The 27,542-nt window shown below is 40.6% G+C and overlaps 1 protein-coding gene across 1 annotated transcript in view; it reads left to right on the top strand.

Annotated features, from left to right (window-relative positions):
* The first annotated feature begins 1,978 nt into the window (after nt 1-1,978).
* Nucleotides 1,979-27,542, top strand: part of FLT3 (fms related receptor tyrosine kinase 3) — a 43,283-nt gene continuing 17,719 nt past the window's right edge. Inside the window, 11 exon segments of the mRNA XM_064645430.1 lie at nt 1,979-2,019; nt 2,021-2,089; nt 6,613-6,641; nt 12,894-13,018; nt 14,542-14,744; nt 15,488-15,603; nt 17,815-17,932; nt 20,447-20,583; nt 21,189-21,325; nt 21,407-21,560; nt 26,024-26,189. Coding sequence (XP_064501500.1) covers nt 1,979-2,019; nt 2,021-2,089; nt 6,613-6,641; nt 12,894-13,018; nt 14,542-14,744; nt 15,488-15,603; nt 17,815-17,932; nt 20,447-20,583; nt 21,189-21,325; nt 21,407-21,560; nt 26,024-26,189 — 1,295 coding nt within the window.

Below are 27,542 nucleotides of genomic sequence, written 5' to 3'. Positions count from 1 at the left end.
ATAACATTTGCTTCCATCTCAAATGCCTGAAACCGTTCTTCTCTAAAATAAATGGCTTGCTCCTATCAAACATGATCTTGCTGATTCAAAATCCAGAACTGAAAAAAAAAAAGAGTGCTTTTTTTTTTTCCTGATTGTACAGTTCTGATGCATGCCTGAGAAAGTTATTCAACAACCTGTGGTCCATTTTCAGCTCCATATACAGGGATAGTAATATTTACTTCAAAGAGCAATTGTTAGATATTATTCATTCATGGTTGAAAGTCTACGTGAGCTATTTGAAGAGAAGGTGGAGTAAAAATGAAAATGAGTATTTTATGATCTCCTGCTTTGCATGATTGCTGATACTACTAAGCAAAGCCTGTCAAAGAGGGATTTCTGTGTTTTCCTTTGACTGAGCTTTGCCAGTTTTGCAGGCTGCGTAACAAAATAAATAAAAATTATTAGCATCCAGGATGTGATGGTGCCCAAAGGCTCTTATCAGCATGGCTAAGAGAGCAAAAGGTGTTAGAGCCCCAAGATGTGATTATCCTCCAGGAGGACTGGTGTTCTTTCTCTTGAGATATTATTTAAGCAAGGCAAGGTATAAAGGGAGGCAGTGTTTCTTCTTGTAGGGCTAGCTGTTATAGGGGAAAAAAGTGCAAATGCTTTTGGACATACCAAACAGCTAGGATTTGAAGGATCAGAAGTATAGTTGACAGAAGAAATCCTGAGATTTGCTAATTCTGTGCATCTCTCTAGCAGATCACTCTTAAAAACAATGTTGATGTAAAAAATGTTAAGCATTCAATGAATTACATATACTTTCTTAAAAATGCCTGTGTTCCCTTTAAGAATCTATTGTCTAGAGATAACACTGAGTAATAAATTGTGCAGACAACAGATGATATCCATATGATGAACCAGAATCATCAGAAATCATAACACTTAACCAGCAAAGGAAAGCTAAACTATAATAACACCTGGAGGACAATGTCTGCAGTATCTTTAGACTTAAGGCACAGGGTCAGTCTTTAAATTATAGGCTCAGAACTGCAAAAGTTTCAGGAAAGAAAAAGCATCTTGTCTGTGTTATTTGCTTGAAATAAATGCTCCCCAGCAGCAAGGAATGTAATCCCGAGAACTTCAGAAGACAATATAAAAAATATATATGTAAATACAGCTATATATATTGAAAGCACTATTCCAATTTCGCATCTTAACTTTTTCTGGTCATACCAAACAAGAGTGTGTGGCTAAAGGGAATGTTATCTAGCGTACAATTAGCCTTGTGATAGTGAAAAAGGTGGGAGGGTGGATGGGCTCTGGGAACTGAGGCAGTAGTAGTTTCATGTTTTACAAATTGGAGAATTTTTTGATGAACAGAGACTTTCAGTGACCTTTCTCATCAGGGGAGGTTTTCAATTAACAACGACTCTTGCTCCCTTTTTTTTTTTTATTGCACCCCTTATTACTGACGGATATTCATGAAACCCAGTTTTGGGGCACCTGAGAGAAATGAAGATGTGAGATGCTGCCTAAGATCTCCCTGTGACTGGCAAATGAGAGGAAATCTTATATAAGCAAGGACTGCAAACTCAGGCCCTAACAAGCTCTGGATTAGATTCTGGTGTGTCTGACTGCACAAAAACTGCAGGGTAATATGGTTGAAAATCCCCTCACAGAACATACATCTGTGTATGTCCATTACATCCCTATGGCAGGAATACAGGAAAATATGAGATGGGCCAGCACACTTCTGCTTTTTAAGGAGAATACCAGAAATGCATAGGACCCAGACACCCACAGGATCTGTCCATCTCCCAACGATACACTGATTTGTCTCCAACAAAACAGCTGACAAACATTCCAGAGCAAGTTCAGGCGCTGAGCTCTGCACTGGCAGGAAGGTGAAATCAATGAGCACCCCAGGGAGAATCAAGTTTGATCCTGTCTTTTTCCCAAAACATACAAACACTTGGGTGCAAGCTGGCTATGAATGCTGGATAAGGCCAGTACCTGGTTGGCTTACTCAGGGAAACTGTTGCGCCCAGCAGACCATATATTCATGGTCATCCATCACCATATATTTCATGGATCAGAAGATAAGGTATCGCTTCTGAAAATTCCAGAAGGGGAAAGATTATGCAGGAAAAGGGTTGTTTTCCAATGGAAGTAAACGCAACTTAAAAATATGGGTGTTTTATTTCTTTTGAGATTTGGAACAATTTGCTATTCCTCTTTTTCTCCAGAAAATTCCTCAGGTCAGCCATATTTCAAGCTACTGAAAAGCAGGAAGATGCCCAGAGAGCAGCATGACTTCCTGGGGTGCCCCCTCTTCTGTGTCCAGTAGTGGGTGGGTGTGTGCTGTTGTGGCTGCTCAGCAGAGGCAGGTTTGTCAGCAGAGCAGAGCTGTGGGCATCCTGTCCTGCTGCAGCATCCTCATCAGGAACCCCTTCTATAATGACCCCCAAAATAATGGAGTACCTCTTGTTCACATGTTTCTGAAAATGTATCTTTCAAAATACCTGAAACTTCATGAAACTCATCCACATCTCAGCTAAGAAGCTGTTTTAGGTCACTGTGTTTAGTTAGGTTTCCTGAAAATCTTCATGGAGATGTTTGCTGCAAAAGGCAGGGATGGAAAGATCCAGAAAGCAGCAGTGGGAATTAAATCAGAGAGTAAAACATTTAAAGAGTAAAAATGTGTAAGAGCAGGAGTGATGACCAATAAACGCAGAAGGCAATTTCAATTTTATATAGTAACACTAGAAAAGGACAAGGTCTGTTTAATCACAGTGATCAAACACTTCTAAATGAAAATAGGGACCAAAAAAATTAGTCCAGAGCCAACAAAAAGCAGCATTTCTCACGTGGGCAGGAAGACCTTATTTCCCATATGGTTTAACACTATTGCTGTTAATAGAAATACATTTAATAAGATGCTATAGGACTCTAAACTGAAACATGATGCAAAATGTTTCCTTAGGGGATCTGTAATCTTCAAGCACAGATAATACCCTAAAAATTGTTGATGTGTTTGAGATAGACTCTTCTTTTCTTCTCTATATTTAATAGGAAATAAGATGATAACAAAGCTAGACAGATGGCTGGATAAATGTCTGTTATCTATATAATGTGCCTATTTCCCATCCAAATGAAGCAATAGATCCCTAGTTTTTCCAAGGAGTTTCCTTTAAAACTGCTAAAAAAAACTGAACAGGGCAAACAGACAAAAACTAGCTTATTGCCTGGATATTTGGTTTTGTTGCTGTTGTAAAAGTAAGACAGCATTTACTCATTTGTTTGTAGATAAGATTTCTAATGTGTGAGATTTAAGGGCTAGTTTGAAAATGTTTTATTTTTACAACATGCTCTTTAAGGAGTATGTTGAATTTTTCATTTGTACAATTGCTTTGGAATTGCAATTATTTTTAACCCTAACCTCCTAATGAGACAAATAAGAACAACTAGTATTTATTTTTTTGTTAATTTTTACCATATTTTGTACCAAATAGCAGATAGTATTTTTCATCAAAGATCTTAGATTCATTTTCATCTTTTCATATTTTGTAGCAAAACTGTTCTCTCCCATTCTCCCTCTTTCTGTCCATCCTTCCTCCATACACAATTCAGGCCTTAAGTGTTCCCTCCTCACTCCCTTTTTCAGGAAAGTAAGGACAATATCCTCTAGTCAGTTGTAGAAATCTGGTTTCATTTAAAAGGGGAGTTTTACAATACTAGGATGACAAGTAGTATCATTTCTTTATCTGCCATCTTCTATTTTCAGGCAGATCTTTTTCTCCTTGTTGATGAAGTGCCAGGAATCTTATACCTTTACCTTTAGATACTTAAAGTATCCCTTGCTTAGAAGAAGTTAATAATTCCGCTAATGTTTGTAGAAGTGCTAGAGCGTGTCAGGCAACAAGACTGGAGTACTTTAACACAGAGCAGTTTAAAAAAAAAAAAAAAAAGAGTTAACGCAAACTTGCTTAAGTCATTAGATGAGATGTAGCTGTTTGCCTTGCTTCAGGCTTGTCTATCCAGCTTCTTAATGACACAAACATGCCATTCCCATGAGCAAACATCCTCTAGAAAACAGTCAAGAATAAGGACAGCCCAATGCCGCTTTCTGATTCGTGGGGGACCTCTGTGGTGGCATCACGCCAGCACTTCTTTGCCCACAGAATTGTCCCGTTGTTCACAACATCACAGAAGGGTTGATATTGAAAGGGAATTCTAGAGGTCTTCTGGTCCAACCCCCCTGCTTGAGCAGGACCACCTAAAGCCAGCTGCTCAGGACCCTGTGCAGGTAGCTTTTCAATATCTCTGAGGGTAGAGACCACCACTTTTCTGGGCAACGTGTGTCCATGTTTGGTCATTCACATGGTGGAAAAGTTTGTGCCCATTGCCTCTGGTCCTGTCACCAGGCACAACCAAGAAGAGCCTTGCTCCATCCTCTTTGCACCTTCCCTTCCGGTATTTATACCTCTGAGCCTTCTCTTCTCTGGGCTGAACAGTCCCAGCTCTTTCAGCCTTTCCTCATAGGAGAGATGCTCCTGTCCCATAATCATCTTTGTGGCCCTTCACTGCACTTTCTCCGGTATGGCCATGTCTCTCTTACACCGAGGAGCCCACGGTTTGACACAGGACTTCAGGTGTGTCCTTGACAGTGTTGAGTAAAGGGGAAGGACCTCTATCTGCTGACAAAACACCTCATAATGTGGCTCAGGATATCATTATTCACCATACTTACTGAGGTATAAAGGTAATGTGGGAGCCAAGAAGCAGCTCCCTTGAGAGGACAAAAGATGTGGACAAGAAGCAGAAGAAGAACCAGCCACAGTGTAGGCTCTTCCTCAGAAAGGGAGGTTGCCATGGTAGCTGAGGTTCATTATATTTTCAGCCACTTTTTAGCCACTTCCCAAAAAGGGGTGTCCTCAGCCCAGTTATTCTTTGTAAAGAACAGTGGCTGGAATGACCCAAAACATGGGTAAAGCAGCAAGGATTTCAGTGAGCACGCTGTGAGAACCAGCCTGAGCAAAGTCACTATAGGATCACAGTCCTGTGGAAGGGCTGTTGTTTATTCATTCAATCAGTCCATGCAAAGCAGAGAAAATGAATAATAACAAGCAAAGTAACAGTTCAGCTGTTTGAGCTGTGCCTTTATCTTGGATCCACAGGGAAGGTAGATGGAAAGTTATCTTAGTGAAATGAAAGGCAAATAAGCGTTTGAATAGAGCCCTGCAGTCTTTCCTCACCCAAGTCAAGGTAAATAAAAACCAGCAGAGGCGGGCCATAGAGATAAAACAGTTAAATGCTTTGCCTTCTTCAGCCTTCAGCATTTGCTTTGTGCTAAGGGGATTTTTTCCTCTTAGGTAAAAAGCATGAGTTATTGGCATAGACTGAGAACTCAAAAAGGTGATTTCAAAGCAAATCTATAAATTAAGGAGCAACACAGTGTTAGGGCTAGTTTGTATTTAGCAAAGAAGCCTGCAACAGCTAAAGGGGTTATGCTGCTTATAAATGTACAAAATCCTTCTGAAGCAGCAACTCCTTCATGGGGAAACAGAAAGTCTTATGTACTCAGTAGGGCAGATATATGATTAGAAAGTCTGAAAAATGATAGAAATATAGAAATAAGACAAACTAGGTTGTTATTCTTCCTGGCTTAAATAGATGCTGAAATCACAACATGAATCACGAAGCATGATTTGGGTATCAGTCTGCAAAAAGTAAATGGCAAAATTAATTACATTGGATATGTAATAGTATCATGTAAAAAATATGCCTGCACTTCATGTCATTCTTAGCTTATTTTTACTACATAAGGTACTGAATCTAACATACCTGTAAGTAACCAGTAAAAAACATGAGTATCTGCTGACTCACAGCTTTGGGGTAAGGTTTTGTCTGGTTCTCCAACAAAGCAGTGTAAAATACATCTTCAGTGTGACACCTTATTTGAAATCTTCAGCTACCTCAATTATTCTTTGTTAAAATCTCTATGTAATTTATAAGCTGCCTGCAAAAATCCATAGGTAGGGCTGTTGACTTTGCTCCTCTAAGAAAGGTATTAGCACTGAAAAGCCTGATTTTACCCAAAAGATGAAATTTGCTGAAATCTGTACCAAAAATTTCTTACGACATAACAAGAAACTTTGGAAATAGTGACCAAGTCCCTAGATATATATTAAATATATATATTTTTAAAAAATATGAAACAGTAAATTTCTTGTACCTGTTTTCATCTGGGACCTGAAAATGGACAGTTGATGAAAAGATGAGGAATAGTAAAAATAACAGAAAATAAATTTGTGGATGGAATTTTCCCTGCTGCTTGTGTCAAACTATGTTGGGGTAGGTGGGTCTTGGCTATGATCTTCCTGAGGCAGATTGAGCAAACTTCTCTCTTTCTCAGACGTTGAAGAAGATCTTTTAGATTAAGGCATAGATTAAATTTGGGAGGACTAGGGAAGTGAACTTCTTAGGAAAGGCAATGTAGTTTCACTACAGAAACTGACATAGAGTGAATGTTATCAACCATCAAAACCCTTTGCTGACACTTCCCCTGAATGCATTAGAAATAGGTTATTCACTGTGACAAGTTCTGGTTTAGCACCACTTCTGAAGAAACATTTTTGAGACTACTATAATAAAGAGCGGCACAACCTACTTGAAGGTGTTTTTCTAAGATGAAATTTTTTGCTGTATATTTACGAGTTGTTCTTGTGAAAAAAAATTCCTTTTTTTTCTTTTTTTTTTTTCCCCCAAATTCAGAGGATCATAGAGTCACTTAGGTTGGAAAAGACCTCTAAGATCATCAAGTCCAGCTGTTACCCTAGCACTGCCAAGTGCGCCACTAAAGCATGTCCCCAAATGCCACATCTACGTCATTTAAACACCTCCAAGAATGGTGACTCAACCACTTCCTTGGGCAGCCTGTTCCAATGCCTGACCACCCTTTCCTGAAGAAATTTCTCCTAATATTTAAACCTCCCCTGGTGCAACTTGAGGCTATTTCCTCTCATCCTCTGACCTGCTACCTGGGAGAAGAGGCTGACTCCCACTTCACTACAGCCTCCTTTCAGGTAGTGGTAGAGAGTGACAAGGTCCCCCTGAGCCACCTTTTCTCCAGGATAAACAACCCCAGCTCCCTCAGCCAATCCTCATAAGGCTTGTGCTCCAGATCCTTCATCAGCTTTTTGAAGTATTTTTAAACTTTCTGTCTTTCAATAGAAAATCAGAAAAATGTTAGCTGGAGACATCGTGGAGGAAAAGAAGAAAATAAAATCGGTCATCAGCGATTTAATTAACGCATGAAAGAATTTACAGGAAGCAGGGCATCTCCTCCATAAGCACGCAGGAGCCAGAACCGGGCGCGTCGCGTGGCCGGCGCTGCCCCTGTATCCCGACGCCAGTCCTGCGGGAGCACCGGGATGCGCGGGCACGCGCGGGGCTGTGCGGGGCCGCAGCGCCCCCTGGCGCCCCCGAGGACTTCCCGGCCGTGCGAGGGTGGTCGTGGTCCCCGGTGCCCCCGCACGGAGACTGTCCTGGGGACAAAGAGTGCGGAGTGCCAGCGCCCGGACGGGTGGGGAAAAATGGAGAGGAAGGCGGCGGGCACATCCAGGTGGAAAAATAATCCGGGTGGAGGGCTGCAGGCCACGGCAAACAAGACTGGCAGATGACAGTAGCATTCCAGGATGCTGAGTAATATCGGTGTTGGTTCCCACGACTAGTTTTTGACTCGGACTCTAAATGAGCACTTTCTGGAACCGCACGACCTTCTCCACTCCCCTCTTCTCACTGCTGTCCTGCCCAGCGATTCAAGTCTAGAGATTCTTGTTCCCTCCCACTAAACCCTACTGAAGAGCTACCACTCTCTATAGGCTTTCCATCTCAAATCTCAATCGTGCTTGAACACAACTGCAAATCATTAAATCAGTTCACGTGATGTTTGTTGTAATTAACTGGCAATACCAGATAAATGACTTGTCCTGACCTAGACATACTCTATCCAGTGTTACAACATCTGGTCACAATTAGCATGAGCTGCAACAGAGGCATCTTGTCACCCACCTTGCTTGTTAAACCTTGTTCTAACATGGTTATTATTCTGCAACATGGAGCAACATCTCTGGCCCCATCATCATGTGAGAATGAACTCATGGGATGCATATTTTTCTAAGCTGGGAGTTGTTTAAGCAGAAAGGGTGAAGACACCAGGGAAGGAAGATGTGCAAAAAGGTGGGGAAGGACAAAAGTTAAGTTTGATGGGAGAGAAAGAATATAAGGGTAGAAGGTAGGAATTCACTGAAGATCAGTTCTTTCTATGTGTCCTGCCTCCCTCTGATTTTTAGCATATTTGTATTGTACAGTTCTCACTTCAGGATCCACCTCTTTGGGGGTAATTTGAGAAAAAGGCAGCCACATGCAAAAGTGTGGGGTTTTCAAGGGTTAATGCATGTGTACTAAGCTCATCCCTGTCACCACTTTGAAGATTTGTGTCTTGGTAACACATGACTGTGGGAGAGCAACAGTTTTCCCAGAAAAAAAGGGTCCTTCTACCTCCCTTGATCAGGAAGAAAATTTTGGAAAGTTGATCTAGAGAGTCACATCCAGAGAAAATAGTCAGAAGCCAAATAAGATCCAAATCATAGTTTGCTTGGTTTGATATCTCTCTAGTAGATTTAGGCTTTTCTTCTCAGCACCATAACATGTAAGCCCACTTTTTGCCTTGTACAGGCATTTCCCCAAGTATGTGCCTACACATCTTGATGAAATCTTGGCTCAGTTTATGGCAACTAGACATTTGTCTGACTTCAGTGAGAACAAGATTTCTCCTACTGCTTTTATTTTTGCATAGCCTATAAAAAGATAAAGATGGAAAGCAGGCGTAAACAAACATTGTTCAGAGGCAACAATATATTTCCAATTCAGCTACACTACAGTTCGACAGTACACAATATAATTATGCATGCTATGTATTTGATATTCTTTATGCAGTGCTTTCAGTCCCTGCAGTTCTTAAGTTGGGCTTTCAGGAGATGACTGATGTGCAGACCATAACAGCAGTCCCTGAACAGGCCAGCTAGAAGCTGAAATATCAGGATAGTGAATCAGCGTTATCATTTTCCCAATATTTCTTTAATTGATTTTGCTTCTTCTGACAGGCTCATTCACGCTCTCTTTTTCTATCTTGACAGTGTAATGTATTTCTGTGAGACCTACACAGGTTTAGGCCACTCCATCATTTGTTTCTCACAGTAAAGCAGCTGGAATTATCTCAGGTTCAAAATATCTTTTCTTTTTCTGAAAACTCACTGGATTTCAAGGAATAAAGGTAGACCAGTGGCAAACTCTAGCAGTTTACAAGACAAAGAGTCTGGTTTTGTCTTACACATGAGGTGTCAGAGTGTTCACTGTGTTTACTACTCCTTTCCCAACATATACTCCCACATACCATCCTTTCCAGATGCAGTTCCAGTTCATCAGACAGCTTGTTTGCATGTCTGGCTCACAGTCTGGTTTCTACATCTGTCTGCTTCTGTCTAACTTTTAGCTGTGAATCTTCTCCCTGTCGATGTTTAAATATGCCTCTTCTACTGCAGTCTCCTAACTGTGAGCAAAGTGGCAATGTGAGCAAAGTGGAGTAATGCCACACTGGGATACACTGTCCTGGCTTGTACAATCAGAAGCTAAAATTATTCACAAATCAGAAATCTAAAGCAAGAGAATGCTCAGCAGGCCAAATGAGTTGAATTTTTGAGGTAATATTTTCAGGTGTTTTCTGCAGATGTGTTTTGGAAATCACTGGATGTAGGTGGGTTTCCATTAGCTGAGTCCTTGTCTTTGAGCGAGTTAAATGGTTTCTTGTTTGAAAAGGGCAAAAGGTAAATCAGCCAACAAACCAACAGAAGCGGAGAAAGCTGAACAGAGAAAGACTTGGCAAAAGGCTAGGGAGGGAGCTGATTGCATCAATGGGAGGAATCGATCATGTTTGGTGTAGATACCTAATGCGTTCTTGCCTCTTAGCTTCCTCTGGCATTCACTGTCTCAAGAAATGCCAATGTTATCTCTATAGCCAAAGGATGGAGATACATGCCTCCACAAAGAAATCCCATTCACCTTTCTTAGGTATAACAAACAGGGTCTTAGAGATTTGCAAAAGCAGACCATTCCCTGTGCATGCTGTGGAAAAGTGGCAACTAGAATGTAGTGTATGTTAGGTGCCTGAATGAGAAAGACTCAAACTACATTTGGCAAGAGGGCTGAGAAGAGGTTGTCAAAGTATTGCCAGATTAAAGCTCAGACACTTCCAGAAGATACAAATGGCAAGGAGGAGATGGCAGCAACTCTTACAAATTTCTCCCTATTTCCAGTTTTTCTGCTTTCATCACCTGCAGAAAGAGTCTCATCACTTTAATCTTTGAAGTGCTTCCTTATATATTTATGGTTTTTCCTCCTTTCAGCTCTGCACCTTGCTTTACATCCAAGCATCTCAGAAGCTGAGGGGGAAAAAAAAAAGCAAGGTGAAAAGCTGAGATTTAGGGCAGAAATTTTTCAAGTTGCCAGGAGAGAGATGTTATTTTATGATTCACTGCTTATTTGTACTGTTGAGAGCTGTCTTTAGGGAGTTAATGGAAATCAGACACATTTCACACTGCCAGTTGTACAGTCTTATTCTCTTTGGTGTAGTGGTGGGAACATGGTTACTGTAACTCCTTTCAGGCTAAAAGGTGACTTTTCGAGCTGCAGTCCCTGAAGAAAGGATTATAGGAAGCATTCCAGAGTGATGATGCCTTTGAGGAATAAGAAGTTTTCCCACACTGCTCCTCATGCATAAGGATAAATAACTTTTGCTACTCCTGCCAATGTTAGGTGCTGGGAAGTGAGCTGCCCTGGCTGTATAGGCTCCTGGGGTGTGATGGAGCCAGAGAGGTTTGGAGGAGGGAGAAGGCAGAAGAAAGAAAGGTCTTTCCCTTCCTTGCCCTCTACTTTCTGCATATTCTTTCCTCAAAATCATAGAATCATAGAATGGTTTGATTAGAAAGGGACCTTGCAGATCATGTAGTTCCAACTCTCCTGCCATGAGCAGGGACACCTTCCACTAGACCAGGTTGCTCAAAGCCGCATCCAACCTGGCCTTCCAGGGATAGGGCATCCACAACTGCTCGGGGCAGCCAGTTATAGTGCTCACCCTCGTAGTTCACCCTCATAGTGAAGAATTTCTTCCTAATATCTAATCAAAACCTACCCTTTTCCAGTTTAAAGCCATTACCTCTTGTCCTATCACTACATGCCCTTGTAAGAAGTTCCTCTCCAGCTTTCTTGCAGGCCCCCTTCAGGTACTGGAAGGTGCTATAAGGTCTTCCCAGAGCCTTCTCTTCTGCAGGCTGAGCAACCGCAACTCTTTCAGCCTGTCTTCATAGGGGAGGTGCTCCAGACCTCTGAGCATCTTTGTGGCCCTTCTCTGGACACACTCCAGTGACTCCATGTCCTTCCGGGACCCCAGTACTGAACACAGTACTCCAGGTGGGGTCTTATGAGAGCAGAGTAGAGGGGGAGAACCACTGTCCTCGACTTTCTGACCACAACACTTTTGATGCAGCCCAGGATACCGGTGGCTCTCTGGGCTGCAGGTGCACACTGCCAGGTCATGTTGAGCTTCTCATCCACCAACAACCTGGAGTCCTTCAGCCCAGGGCTGCTCTCAATCCATGCTCCGCCCAGCCTGTAGTTGTGCTTGGGGTTGCGGCACCTTGCACTTGGCCATATTGAACATCACGAGGTTCACACAGGCCCATCTCTTGAGCCTGTCCAGGTCCCTCCGGATGGCACTCCTTCCCTCAGTGCATTGACTGCCCCACGCAGCTTGGTGGCATCGGCAAACTTGCCGAGGGCGCACTCAATCCCACTGTCCATGTCACCAATAAAGATGTTGCACCGTGCCGGTCCCAAACTGCTCCCTGCAGAATGCCACTCATCACTGCTCTCCACTCGGACATCAAGCTATTGACCGCAACTCTTTGAGTGCAACCATGCAGCCAATTACTTATCCATATCCACTGATTTGTCCCACTGTCAAATTCCTGTCTCTCCAGTTTAGAGACAAGGATGTTGTGCAGGACAGTGTCAAATGCTTTGCACAAGTCCAGGTAAATGACATCAGTAGCTCTTCCCTCAGACACCAACACTGTAACCCCATCCTTTTTTTTTTCCTTTTTGAAAATGAGAGATATGTTTTCCCATTTCCTACCTGTGGGAACCTCACAGGACTTCCACAGATTCTCAAATAGGATAGATAATGGCTTAGCCACTTCCTCTGCCAACTCTCTCAAAATTCACAGATCCATCTCATCAGGTCCCACAGCCTTGTTCACCTTCAGGTTCCTTAGATGTTCTCAATTCTAATTTCCTACAGCAGGCAGTACTTCATTCTCTCCATCCTTGCCCTTGCCTTCTGTGGGAGGAATACTGCATGGTTATCCTCTGGCTCACAATGGGCAAACACTGACCTGCACTGCAGGGTTTGATGCTGCAGGGCCCTTTCCAACACACTGATGCAGAAGTGAAGTGCAAGAGGGAACCTGTCTTTGGTGATGTGGTTTCTAAAGGAGCCTCCATAATACACAGAAGCTTTTATCTTTAGGCATTTTCTGCAATATTATGGGACATACTTCTAAAGTGGGATGTGTTTGTGTTTTTGAAAGGTCAAATAAAGTTTCCACTCAGCTTCAACACACAAATGCACAGTTAGCAAATGCATACAGTATATCTGCATATGCATTTGGGCACTTTTTTAAAAGATTTAATCTTTCTACAGTTTTGTTATATTTTACTTTTACTAAAATTATTATCTCTGAGCAGACATCTAGACTTTATTAGATTTGTTTTCTCTTTCTGTTTTGCAGTTCTTGTTATGACAGCAGTTGCTTTCACTTCTACAATAACTCAAAATACATCTGAGATCACATGTGAGTTTATCGGCCAGAAAGCTGAGGGTTCAGGAGCATCAGAGACATCAGTATCTCCTAAGGTAATATAGCAGAAAACAATTTGCTTATAAAATGTTCCTGTCCATTCCAGAAATACCTTCCCAGAAGCTTACAACTCACTAAACCTTAAGATGTGAGGATGTCACAGTCAAAATAACCAAGGTTAAGCCAAATATGACTACAGAAGGTTAGAGGGATATATATATCACAATTCATACTTTGAAACTGTAAATAGTTAAGTACCAGTTTTCTCTAAAACTGACTTTTTAATTGACACCTTGATGCTGTCATATTCCTGGATGTTGCTGGCAATGTGTCAATGTAAAAATATATTTGAAAATATGTGGCCTTAAGAGGGGATTTCCAAGGCCATGGTGTGAATGGGTGTCCTGCCATGATGTGTGTGTGCCATGGCTGCTGGGACTGATAGGGAAGTTGTACTGCCCTCTATTCCCACCACCAAAGCCCATAAATCCCTTGACTTAGACACCAAAGCTGGACAATAAATCAAATACAACTTTATTTTCTTCTCTTTTGACTCAAAATGGCGGAAATCCAAGAAGAGATGATGTGCAATTAAATTATAAATCAGCTGAGACCTGCGATTAAAATATTTCCTGAGGATCCTTGTTTCATGAAAGTCTTATGAAATCTTTTTCATTTCTGAACAAATAAATCAGATAACAAATGAAGGTGTATCAGCCAAAGCTGTGCTGTCCTTCTATCTGACAAGGCAGAATTTGGCCATTATTTCTAGATACTTTTCATGTCAATCAAAAGGAAAAAGGAGCAAGGAATGAGAAGAACCAATCAGCCAAGCAAAATTGCAGGGCAGAGAATGCAATGAACTCCATCCTTTCATAAACTTACGCTGGATAAATTTCACCCACCAGAATAACAGAGACATTGTGGGCTCCTCTTCAGATGGAGCTATTTACTTGGCACCTTTTGCTGCAGCTGATCTTAGAGACTCATTAATCCACTGGTGGCTTTCAGAATGACTGCAGAGTGTTCTCTTTCTGTTTGCAATTCTCCTTTAGCCATATGCAATGGTGAGGAAACGAAAACCATGAACGCATCCAGCCCCAATGTTCCTTACCTACTAAAACGCCCAAGGAGTTGAGGAGCAGTCTAGCCAGATGATGCAGTGACAAGTAGTGGGATGCTAAAATAAACTCAACATTCCAACCCTGCCTTTACATTAAGGTTGCAAACACACAGGTTTTGTTGTAGTTCTGTGTCTTCCTACAGTTCTAAATAAAAAGAAACAAAGTTGAGTGTAAAGAATAACATATATCACTAAGGGAAGTTATCGAGTTTCTGGCTAAAATTGTTTTGTTATCTCTGTCTAGAGAACAGAATTAACTAATTCAACAGCAAACCTGTAAAGTTTCCTCATGCAGGAAAACTCAACATATTTATGAATAAGTTTGACAGTAGAAATGGAAAAAAAAAACAAACCAAACAAAATGAAAGTGTTATTTTACTATAATTTTTATTCGTATTTTGGCAAATAAAGTTAATTGCTGGTAAATACCTAACAATCTGTCCTTCTGCATTGCAGATTTCTAACATTTTGGAAGATCTTGGGTGTTATTTGAATTCTCAAGGAACAGAGAACATCTATAAAACAATTAAAAATGTGGAAGTCAATCTATTTCAAGATATTGAATTAAGAATAATAATGAGAATTTCAAATATCACTTCATGCTTTTGGTTCTTTAAAGAGAGAAAAGCTTGTAAACTTTTTTTGGACTCAGAGAATCGGTAAGTCAAAGGATGTACTGGATCAAAGAGCCTTTAAAAGGTCATTTCCTTTAGGATTCAAATGGAAAGTATTCTATGTGATCAATTTCACATTATGTATTATCTTTTTCAATCTCCTAATCTTTCTTAATGTTGTCACCCAGCTGCACATTGCTGATTGTCATTTAGATATATGTACACACATGAATCTTAGAACATTCCAAAATAAGCTTGTTCTTTTAACTTGTATAGCATCATGTGTGGGGGTCTCCAGGGGCTTTCTGATGTTGATCTATTTTAGCTTTGTGGTGCTTATGTTGGAAAATTGCAATTTTATAGTCAAAAAACTGAGGCATGAAGAATTATATGACTTTTAGGATCACAGAGAAGATCAGGAACAACAGCAACAGCATTCTAATTCTCACAGCCAAACCTGGGCTGGAACCTGAGACTGAATTATTGCCTCCTTGTGCAAAACTTCTAGGTAAAGCATTTTGATGTGGAACTCCTGAACTGTCTTAAGCTCAGGAAGCCCCTCCTTCCCAGCGCTCAGCATTAAGCATGTGGTACTCGTGTCTGTAAGTTCCTATGTGTGCTTGTGTAGGAAGACACGTGCTGAAAGCACTTCAGGCTGAAGGGCACTATGTAAATAACGAATACTAGTGGGTTTTGCAGAGCTAAAGAGCTAACATTTCGTTGTGTGTGCTGCATATTACCTTCTTTATGTTAACATGACAAATACCACTTCACTTTCTGTTTTATAGATATATTACATCTTTGACTTTTTCACAAATAAAAGAAGGACAAGCTGGAAAATACACCCTCTTGGTCACAAGCGAAACCAGCAATTACACAGTAGTTGTGCCTGTTCTCATCCGAAGTGAGTACATCTACATGAAAGGGGTCATACCACCAATAGGTCCAAGGGCAGAGGCTCAAGTTCAGCCAAAGCAATGAAGCTTCCATGAGCTGCATTTCAATCATCTTCCTAGATTAGCATAGGACTTGGAGGCTGAAGTCAGCATCACAAACTCTGTGAGAATCATCTTTCTTCAGTCAATAAACCATGCAAGTGAACAAATAAGGATGTAAATGCATGGTAGCTCTCTTCTGTGTGAGAGATTCCCCTCTGTGACAAAAAGGACAAATCGAGAGTGGTGGCTTTTGTGTGCTTTCAAAGCTTTTGGACTACATTTGTTTGCTTTCATTTTAACCTGTTTATTCTGGTGTTGCTGGCTGGGTTGTAATCTGGACCAGATCAGGATGTGCCTTTCATATTCTGGTCTCTGGTGCTCCCAAGTCACAGTTTGAGCCACTGCCACTTTTCCACCTGTGCCTGCTGCTGGGTCTTTCACTTCTCTCACAGCTTTTCCTTTTACAATTCTGTGTTCAGCAAGAGGTACGCTGAGGGAAGGTGAAAGAAAGTGTCCCTCTTCTCATTGTCAGCCTTTACTTGTAATTTACTGTGTTTTAGAGTAAAACCCTAACCCCATCAGTTCTGCAGCTGCTTACACAAGAGTGCCCAAGAAGCTGAGATTTTAACTGTTGTTAAATGTTCATGACAGAGCACCTGTGAGATGTGACTTTTTGAAAGGCTGGGAGTGGATTTGATTGATTTTTTTCAAGGTTAACACAAGAGACATTTCTGATGCAAAGGCAACTGCTGCAACAAAGTGCAAACTTCTGTTTCTAAGTTGGGGTGTCCAAAAACATCTCAAAGCAAAAAAAGACCCATGTTGACACAATTTTTTGAGAGAAAATAAAGACTATATTATTTTGCCTGAAAAGAGCCAAATTTAAAGATAAAATTTAAAAATGCAAAAGAAATTTCAAAAGCATAAATCCAAAGAGCTAAAAGACCCTTCTAGATACATGTTTAACAATCATCACTACTTGCCTTGTTTTTAATAAAGTGTAACAAATCAACATTTTTTATTCCATCTTTTAAAATATTTCTTTTCTTTAATTTTTTTCTTTCTCAAGTGTCAGAAAGTCACCTCCAATCTCTCCTTGTTTTATTTGAAAGCTTACTGTATGTCTCAATTATAATTTTAACAGCTTCATTGAGGGGACAAGGTATTAAATCTTTCATTAAGGATTTCCATCTCTACTGTATCAATTAGGCTTTAGAGGTAAAATGTTATTACATGCACAAGCAAGAATAGTTTGAAACACTGTCGATAAAGGTCTTTTCCATATCAATTGCTTGGATTGCATTCTCTTTGCTCCTGTGAATCTAATATCATAATTACATCTCATAAAATCCTTCAGGCTAGATGTGAATCCTTCAACTGGGATGTGAATCTCTGTAGGTGAACTAAACCTTCTAGGCCCAGCTTATAAGAGCTAAATGAGGAAAGAAATTAAGAAGTCATAAGTATTAGTTTCACCTTAGCATGTCACCTTGCAGGCAGTGGAAGTATGACTGAAGAAAATGTCACTCTTTTGGATGGAAGCTGTAATTTCATTGAAAGATGACCTAAAGCCAAACTCAGTGTTTTGCATTTTGAGTCAAATCTTCAGCGGTTTTAACACATTAAATTTTTTGTGCCTAGTCCAAATCTGCGCCTGATAGGTTCAGGTACTGGGAATTGCCCAGGAATCGTTTCCCTCTGGGTTATAGATGTAGGGCAGAAAAGTCTGCTTTCAGAAGTCATTATCACCCATTGTGTTTCTGTCTTGTATCTGATCTGACAATCCTACTTTGTGTACAGACTTTGTAGTCTCATCAGATACTCCACCAAAGGAAGTGTTTAGGATGTGATTTCAAAAGGTATTTGTGCTCCTGCCCATTGAAATAAATAGCAACCACAGCAAATTAACACCTTTCAGTATCAGTTTCAGGATTATCCCCTGATGTATAGGGAGGATGCAGGCCTTTGGTGCAGGGACCCCGTGAATTTAGCAATCAAGGCTGAAAAGCTCATGAGACCAGCTCACAATACTGCTAGGGCCGGATAATTTTCTGGTCCCTCAGTGTTGAAACCTCCTGAAAAAATTACAGCTCTGTAACTTCACTTACTATGAAATGAGCAAAACACTGTCTCATAATTATTTCATCATTCTTAAACATTTGCATGATTTTTAACAGAAAAACCAAGCAAGCCCCATTTCAGGAAAAGGGAAAATTCGGATTCTATCGAGTGCATATCTGAGAGCTACCCCCAGCCCTCAGTGGAATGGATATTCTGCAAAACACCTGAAAAGAGGTATGGTGTATGTTTATATGTGTGTTATATCTCTAAACTGAAAGTTTCCCATCTTCTAAAGAAGTGACAGGATGAGAGGAAATGACCTCAAGATGTGCCAGGGGAGGTTTAAATTACATATTAGGAGAAATTTCTTCACTGAAAGTTTGGTCAGGCATTGGAACGGGCTGCCCAGGGAAGTAGTTGAGTCACCATCCCTGCAAGTGTTCAGTAAAAGTGTAACTTGGAGACCCAGTTTAATGGTGAATACAGCAGCATTAGGTTGATGGTTGGACTCAATAATCTTAGAGGTCTTTTCTAACCTTAATAATTCTATGATTCTACACTGTTTAGTGCACCTAGTGAGCTGGGGAGATAACTGAAAAAGACCTTTTGGTTCAGAATTTTTTGAGATGGGCTCTGCTGTTTGGCACACCCACATGATGGTTGAAAACCTATGTCTGTAACAGATTGTTCTTAGAAATTTTGATTATTGTGCTCTTTTGGAAACTGTCAGCTCTTGGCTTTAAGAGTGTTATTCCAGATTCTAGTATTCTGATGTCAGAGGAGCAAATCAAAGGTATTTAATTTCCCACTAGTTTTTCACATTTATTTGAAATTTTAATCATACAACTATAGAATACTTCAGGTTGGAAGGGACCTTTATAGGTCATCTAGTCCAAGCACACTGCAATAAGCAGGGACGTCTTCAATAAGATCAGGTTACTCAGAGCCCTGACTAAAATGATCTTGAATGTTTCCAGGGATGGGGCATTTACCACCTCTCTGGGCAGCCTGTACCAATGTTTCACCATCCTCATCAGGAAAAGAATATTCCTTATGTCTAGTCTAGATCTACCCTCTTCTATTTTAATACTGTTATCATATCCTACCATAACAGGCTCTGCTAAAAAGTTTGTCCTCATCTTGCTTATAAGCCTTCTTGAATTACTGGAAGGGTGCTATAGTTTCTTCCTGGAACTATCTCTTCTTGAGGCTGAACAACCCCAATTCTCTCAACCTGTCTTAACAGGAGAAGTGTTCCAGCCCTCTGATCATCTTTGTGGCCTCCTCTGGACTCTCTCCAATATGTCCATATCCTTCATATGTTGAGGGCCCCAGAACTGGATATAATGCTCTAGGGGGGTCTCATGAGAGCAGAGTAGAGGGGCAGAATTATCTCCCTCCGCATGCTGGCCATGATGCTTTTGATGCAGCTCGGAATACAACTGGCTTTCTGGGCTGCAAGCATACATTGCCAGCTCATGTCCAGCTTTTCATCCCAGTACTCCCAAGTCCTTCTCTGCAGGGTTGTTCTTGATCCATTCATCCCACAGCCTGTATTGATACTAGGGATTGCCCTGACCCAGGTGCAGCACCTTGCATGTGGCTTTGTTGAACCTCATGAGTTTCCCATGGGCCAATTTCTCGAGCTCATCCAGGTCCCTCTGGATGTCATCCCATCCCTCAGGTATACCAAGTGTACCACACATCTTGATGTCATCTGCAGACTTGCTAAGGATACACCCGATCCTGCTGTCTATGTCACTGATGAAGATATTAGCACTGGTCCCAATACAGAGCTCTGAAAGACACTGCTTTTCACTGATGTCCAACTGGACACCAAGATATTGACCATTACTCTCTGGATGCGACCACCCAACCAAATGCCCATTCACTAAACAGTCCACCCATCAAATATGTATTTTTCCAATTTAGAGAGAAGGATATTGTGGGGGACCACGTCAGAGGCTTTACAGAAATCCAGGTAGATGACACCTGTTGCCATTCCCTTACCCACTGCTACTGTCACTCCATCATAGTAGGCCAGTAGGTTGGTCAGGCAGGACTTGCCCCTGGTGAAGCCATGCTAACTGTTTTAAATCACCTCCCTGTCCTCCATATAACTTAGCCTAGCTTCTAGGAGGATCTGTTCCATGATCTTCCCAGGTGCAGAGGTGAGGCTGACAGGTTGGTAGTTCCCACAATCTTCCTTTCTACCCTTTCTTATGTTTCCCTTTTCCCAGTCACTGTGGGCTTCACTTGGAGCATTAGAGCTGAGAGGATATTACAAGAGATCATAATTTTGTGAGCTAAATAATTTTTCCCATTCTGTTAATATATAAAGTTTATTCTATTAACAGTGGGAATAATGCCTTTCTCTGCAGTGTGGTCATTTGGGATCTGGGTCTCATAAAGGCTGCCGGATTTGCAGTAGCTCCCACCACCAGGAATTCAGAGATGTGGTGTGAAAGCTTAGTCTCTATGATTTCACTCTTATCTGGATTTTAATTACATCATTACCTGTCTATGAGCCAGTTTGAGCATATTCAGGTCATTTCAGCCCACGTTTCTTCCTAGACTGTGAAATTTTTATTTTCTTATCTTCATCTTTCCTAGTTCCTTTTTATTCAACTATGTAAGATCCAGTTTTCCCACTATTGTTTGCATATTCTCATGGCTCGGAGATTTATCAGATTTAGTTGCTTGAGGTTAACCAAATGAGTCAATGAATAATTGTGCTTGTAATTGCAGTTGCCCTGATAAAATGCATGAAGAAACTGGAGAAATAGATGGCCTACAGATGGAGCAACATGAATTATTTCGAACTTACATATGGTGCTGTGCAGTTAATGTCCTGGGCAGAGAATGCACCAGCCTCTTTACAATAGGTAACTTCCCTCTAAGGTTTTCTTGCATGCAAGCTCGTTTCTGACACTGAAATTAGTTGCACTATTCATCTGAGTATGCATTATGGGCTAAGCTACTTGTTTGTAATCACTGGAACAAATCTAACAGTGAATATGTTGCTCTGTAACAGCTTTAAAACCTAATTCCAATAGCTCTTTGTGATCTCTGTAGAAAACTTCTTGCTTTTCTATATTTGCTATGCCTGTATTGACTTTTTATTCATGCTTTTAGGACTGTGTTGCATGGAAAAGCTCTTTAAGATGTTCTCAAATATATACATATAGAAATAATTTTTAATTTATACATATATATGCAGGTTTGTTTCTCTGTTGTTTTCTTAATAAACCTGACCTGAGCTAAGCTGTGTGTTTGCACCTGTGCCCTATAGATATCTTGTAAATTATGACAAAATTTGGTTTGAGGCGTCTAAATCCATCAAATTTACTAATTTCATGATTATTGTAATTATCATTGCAATGAATAAATAATGAATATCTATGCAGCATTAGCAGAAAAAATGTTGATCTAACCAAGCATTTTTTCAGGCAAAGTGATAGTTGTTTCAGTGTCTGTTTTGATTTTGTAGATTTGAATGAAAGGCAAGCAGCACCTTTACCTGAACTGCTACTTAAGGTCGGGGAACCATTGCTGATCAGATGCAGAGCTGTTCACCATAATTATAAATTCAGAATAAAATTATCTTTTGAAAACAGAGAAGTTCAGGTAAGAAGATAGGGCATATTTTAAAATTGGTAGTATTGGCCACTATCAACTGATTAAATTGGAATCTCTGTTGAAAACTAGGGTCGCCTGTTCGGAGGATTAGAATACCTACCAGACCACTCAGCAATTCGGATCCAGTATGTATTTGCTTCAGAAGCAGGAAGAAGTGATAGTGGACATTACACCTGTTCTTCTACTGCTCATCCGAATCAAACTGCTTTGGTTACAGTTTTAGGTAATTCCAATCCCTGGTATGAATTTTTTTCCTCAGCTGGATGTTTTGCTTTATTTTCCATGTGGCAGTTCTTTGCTTGCAGGTATGCAGTACATGTTTATAGTTCCTTTGCTAAGGAAAAGGTCTGTTTGCACTTACTGGCAGTCCAAGAGAGCCAAGAGATTAATTTGAACTGAGTCATTCTGGTACCTGAATACAATCAACCTTTTCTTCGTATTGCTTTTCAAATAGTTCCCATTAATAATAATTCCCAGTGCTTTTAGAAGTGAAATTAAATGGCACTGGTTAGAGATCTAGTCCATATGATTGTTTCAATGGGATCTCTAGAAACACAGGCCGGGGTTCACCTCATGTTGCTGTAGGTGATGCTCAGCCAGTGTGCTGCAAAGCCAGTGGCTTTTTGTGGGGACACAAAGCTATAGGGTCCCTGGGGGCTATGGCTTGGGCTTTCTGGGCAGAGGGAACTTCTATAGTTGTGGAGCCCTTCTCTGCGTCACCAAGTGGAGATGCAGAGCAGATACAAAGAGCTAGAGCTAAAGCACTGCTGGAGCTGGCCAAGAATACAAGAAGTATGGTCCTGCCCTGTGTGTTCAGCTATTGATGGTTTGTATGTTAGTTTGGTCAGTCTGGTATGACCACTGACTGGCTTCAACCAATGTGAGACAGAAGTATCCTGCTGTGACTTCAGCATGGATTTTTAGAAGCTGTAGCCATGGACTCAGTCTCCTCCTCACCATTGCACCTCCCCTACTCACATATGGCATTTCCACCCCACCTTTGCTGTGCTTTTGAGGGTGGGGATGTAAGACAGACATTCTTGTGGCCTCTGCTCTGCTGTTTTGTATGGACCTTTCAGGTGATTGTTGCTCTTATACAGAAAAAAAATAGACACGAAATCTACTTGTATGGGCCTGATCTGGGTCCAACAGGACAGAATCAAACAGTTGGAAGGCTCTTGCTGGCAGGTTTTCCTACTCAAAACCCAGAACAAATGAGAAATGACCATTTCCTCTTATGGCAAGGGAGTGACTGACAAGAAGCCATTTGAGTTTGCCAATTTTTTTATGGGAGAGTAAATCTGAGAAAGAATTTTAGCTCCAAAACATGTGTAACTAGTAGCTGAAAATAAATTTAAACTTTTATGTTAATGGAGAATGTAAGCCCCAACAGATTGTCGAGTGATGAATGAATGCTGACAAAGATGGCAAGCTGCCCTGCAAAAGTGCTGCTGCCGCTGTGATGGATCCGAAGGGAAACCTGAAAATAGAGAGACAACTACTCCAATGTTATCCTTTGTTCTGAGTGTCTCCTGCTCTCCAGGCACTAAAGGGAACCATCTTCCTGGTGCCAAGCTACATAAGGCCTGAAAATTTTAAAAAGGAAACTTCATTCTACTTAAGTAATATGTCGATTTAAAAGCCAGTGGTGTTGAAGTTAGTCGAGAACAGTCTCAACTGCAAAACTTGTTTCTCAGATGGAAATAGTATACAAATAGGCACAAATCTGGAAAAAAAAGCATAACAAGGAAAGCTGTAGGTAGAACCATTCTGCTGGAGTAGGCACTGGGAGTAGTTTAATGACTAGTATGCCTGGAGTTGGAGTTGCCTCTGATAACAAGGCTCTCTGAAGCACTCACCATGTGTTTGACCTTAGATGTAGTTGCTCTCAGGGCTTACAATACTTAGGCAAGGAATGATAGGAAGTGAGAACAGTTACCCCAATCTCTTCAGAAATTACTTTCCCAGTGCAATATCCTCTTTTCAGATTCTGCTAACCACTGAGCGGGAAGTTCTCCCATCATTTACAGTAACAAAATACGATACCTGGGCTTTTTTGCTACATACATATTAGTGAACAAGAATGTAGAAGTGAGAGGATACTGTAGAGGTAGGGCAAGATCCTCCTCTTTATCAGTAGTGTGCACAGGTCAGAAATAGTGACTTCTTGGATATATAAACTATCAGGTGTGAACATGTGTGACGGTCACAGGGAATATTTGAGTCACTGTCCCTGGAAGGCTATATTTCTGAGAAGGGTATTTTTTCAATGCAAGACACGAACCTACAATGATCATCTGTACCCTTCTTAATAGCCCTTATGCCAACAAAAATTCTGAGGGCTCACTGTCTTTCCTGAAGAAAAAATCTATTTGTTTACTTACAAGGTGGATAAAAGTAGGTAATGTTGTCATACCTAGCACTAACAGCTGTGCTTCTCTCTCCAAGGTTCTGCAGGGACATCCTGTACTTCTGATCCACCCCAGCCTTTAGCATAATGTGTTAATGACAATCACGGCTGGTGTGAATTCATACTAGCATGCCAGGTTCCATTTCAGCACTTATATAGATACAGATGCAGCAGTGATATAGATACAGATTTCACTCAGTTGCCCATGTCTGTGTCCTACCTTTAAAACATTACTGTGCGTGGGTCAACACTTATAGCTACACTGGGAATCATTGTGATGTACCTTTACCAAGAGAAAAGTGATTTGATTGGCACACAGGGAAGCCTGGCTAGCATAGCTATATGCATGGGTGCTCTTCTAATCTCTAATAATGCATTGCAGCCAGACTGCTTTGTTTTGCTCTTTGCTAACTGATACTTCATCAACTTTTCCCATTTTGTGTGGCTGGTCAGGCCAGGCAGGGTGGTTAGGCCAGTTTAAAGCACAACGCAGATCATGCCAATGACTGCAGCTGCAAGGCTCTTTGTTTCTGCAGTTCTTATGCTCAGTTTCCACCAGTGTTGAATAAAGAATTTTTAGCACTACACAATCTTGCTTCAGGAATATGTAAGCTATTTTGCAATATTTGTTTTGTAAAATTTGTTTAGAGAAACAAATAAACAAATATAAACACAGAAACTTGTTCAGTCTCAACTTTCATCTCACCTCTGTGTCATTACTAAATTTAAGTGTCAGAAATACACTTAAACTTGCCAAAAATTATAAATCGAGCAATAACGTGCTATTTTGTTTCTCCTTCAATAAAGAAACTACTTTTTTTTTCTGAGTTATGTTCCAGAGAAACAGCATACACTGCTCCAAGGTCCTTGTATGCACTCTGGCGAAAGCCTTTACTCTTGGCTGGTTGTGTTGTTAACAGTACACTCAGAGATTATATTCTGCTTGGACGGACGAGGACCAAAAGATGAAGGTCCAATTTATAAAAGCAGTAAGCCTTTAATATCAAAAAGTAGGAGAACAGCCATGAAAGGAATTGCTTCTTGTTTTAAAATATTGACACTTTTTTGGTTTATATGGGAGTTTTCAGGTAGTATTTTTCAAACCAGTAAGCTAAGACAGAGATAAAGCATGCCAAGCAGAATATAAGGTTATAACCAGAAGAAAAACACTCAAAAGTAAAACCCAGTCTAGCAATATTTTTACAATGCAGTTTTTCACCATGTGGCTGATTAACACCGCCACAAGTTTCCCAGAGGTTGTAAAGTCTACTTCCTTGGAGATATCCAAACTCAACTGGACATGGCTCTGAGCAATCTCATCTAGTTGGACCAACTGTGAGCAGGAATTGGACTAGATATCTCTTCCAATGTATATGGTTCTGTGACTTTTACAGAGCTAATGCTAACCCCACTGATATCTTCAGGACAGCCTCCTCCCACACATCTGCTCTTCAGTCTCTTTGGGTAGGATTCATTTCAAGTTATGAGACATTTGGCCCCAGCAATGAATTTGGTTCCTTCAATAGTCAGTGTCAAGAAACAGATATTTCCAGAAGCAGTTCAGTACATCTTCGTTATCTTCTATTTTACGACAGGGTACATCTGGATATGCCTGTTTCATTCCACTGAGTTTATCAGAGGTCCAAACAAGTAGCTTAGATGGATCACAGAACTTCAGACATCTCCATTAGGTGAAACAAATCCCACACTAGCAGGGGAACTGCCAGCAGCACATGGTTCATGGACATCTTCAAAACACTTTTCCATGTTGCTGTCATCTTGCATGAAATATGTCTAATTTAGATGGAGAAATAAAGAAGCAGCTACAAGACTATTTTAAAAAATCTTCAGCTCGTTTCAGGGAAGGAGAACTACTATCAGCATCTGATTATGCTGGTGGTGCCCCCTGGTTTTTCTTCCCTGTAGGTGAAAAGCCAGGAGTTGCAGCTGTTAACTCCTGGAATACACACCTAACCCAAATCAAATAAATAATGACATTGTTGACCCTGTGATTCTGTAGGGCATATTGAGGAGAAATGTTGAAGCATTTTTAAGTGCTCTGGTCTGACCAAATACACAACTTCACCAGGCTCAAATCATTTACCTGCAACTGAACACAGTGACAACATTTCAATACTATTTTGAAACATTATCTTATTTTAACAGGATGCCTTTTGTAATGTAACATGATGATAGTGCTTTTTTTATCTTGTAACCAAAATGAAAAACATACATTAAGCAGCCCAGCCTAACATCTCTTTTTTTTTTTCCTCCAGAAAAGGGATTTATAAATGTAACTGACTCTAAAGAAGATTTTGAAATTGATGAGGAAGAGTTTTGCTTTGAAGTTAACTTTACAGCTTATCCACCAGTTAGATGCATGTGGTTATTTTCAAAAAAAACATTTCCATGTCAACGAAGTTACAATGTGGATGGACACAGGTACTTGAGTATTTTGTAATAATTTAATATGATAATGTTTCCTCTTTTTATCTCATTTGGACTGTTTACTGTCCATGTTTTGTACTCTGTGTTTTTAAAATGTGGGTGGGCCACATGATGAAACCACATGAACAAAAGGCACTCAAACACAATTTAACAAAAGGCACTCAAACACAATTTTGGCTTTCAGCAACAGTTCACATATATAACTTGTAGAATCAATTTATTCTCTGTTTATAATAAACCCTTTGGTAAGTTATGCATCTAACAACCTTTTAGTTTATATGCATTTTGCCATTCCCTTTCTCTCTAACATAATTTCTCAGTTTCAGATCTGCTGCAGTTTTTGTACTGAATCACAAGTTCTGCATGTTCCCCTTTTGTCATCCTGTTCTTGATGATGTTCCCAGTGTCTTTCAAACAGCTCAGATCAAGTCCAGGGACCTGTAGTTTCCAAACCTCTGTTAGATCTGTTTGACTGTGCCTGTGCCACAGAAACATACCGTTCTGCTCATTACCCAGGTCATGTATTCTTCTGCTGCTGCAGCAAAACATGTTTTGAATAAACCTGTTAGTTATCTACCTTTTCTGTTATTTCCTACAATGAACTTCTGGCATGTATCCTGTTTAAGGTTAATGTTTTCTCCATTCCCTAGGCTTTCTAATTTCTTGATAACATTATCTAATTTCCTTCAGAGTTTCTTTCAGAGTAGTCCCATGGCTTTGAAGGTAACAGCTCTTATTCACCTCAGTGAGAGTAAAGCCAGACTGCTCTTTTCAAGTTTTGACTTTAAAACTGAGCAGGACCTGGGCAGAAACTAATGTGGCTGCACTGATTTCTTCTCATATTCTTAAAACCTCTCTTATCATCTCCATAAAGCTGTGTCATAGCCTGGATTACACTTTTTATGATTTCTTTCTGCAGTATTTTGGTACCTTCAGTTTTATCCACTAGCTTGTCAAGGCATCTTTGCAACAGATTGGCCTTTTCATCTGCATCAGATGGTGTTTTGGAGTCAGATCTCAGTGAGGTTCAGAGACAGCTCAGTTCAGATTAGCAAATTGTCATCTCCTGGCAATGGCCACAGGAACTCTGTCTCTGCTGATAAAGTGAGGGCTGTCAGCAAACTTTGATAGCATTGCGTGGGTGTTGGTGACTAATCTGCAATGCCTGACATGGGCTCAGCAGATCTGCGCTTTGTGTCAAGATTGATTTTGGAAATGAAGTCTCAAGGGACAACTGTGAGCATTTGCTCATCCTTGTCCAATAGGTACCTCCCTCCAGCTGATAACACCGAGTTGATTTGCTTTGCAGCTGATATGGACCTCTTCTCACCACTTGTACAGGCAGCA

The sequence above is a fragment of the Pseudopipra pipra genome, chromosome 2 (genome assembly GCF_036250125.1).
Source record: "Pseudopipra pipra isolate bDixPip1 chromosome 2, bDixPip1.hap1, whole genome shotgun sequence".
Lineage (NCBI taxonomy): Eukaryota > Metazoa > Chordata > Aves > Passeriformes > Pipridae > Pseudopipra > Pseudopipra pipra.
The sequence above is the reverse complement of the archived record's forward strand: the minus strand, read 5'-3'. Positions and strand labels throughout refer to the sequence as shown.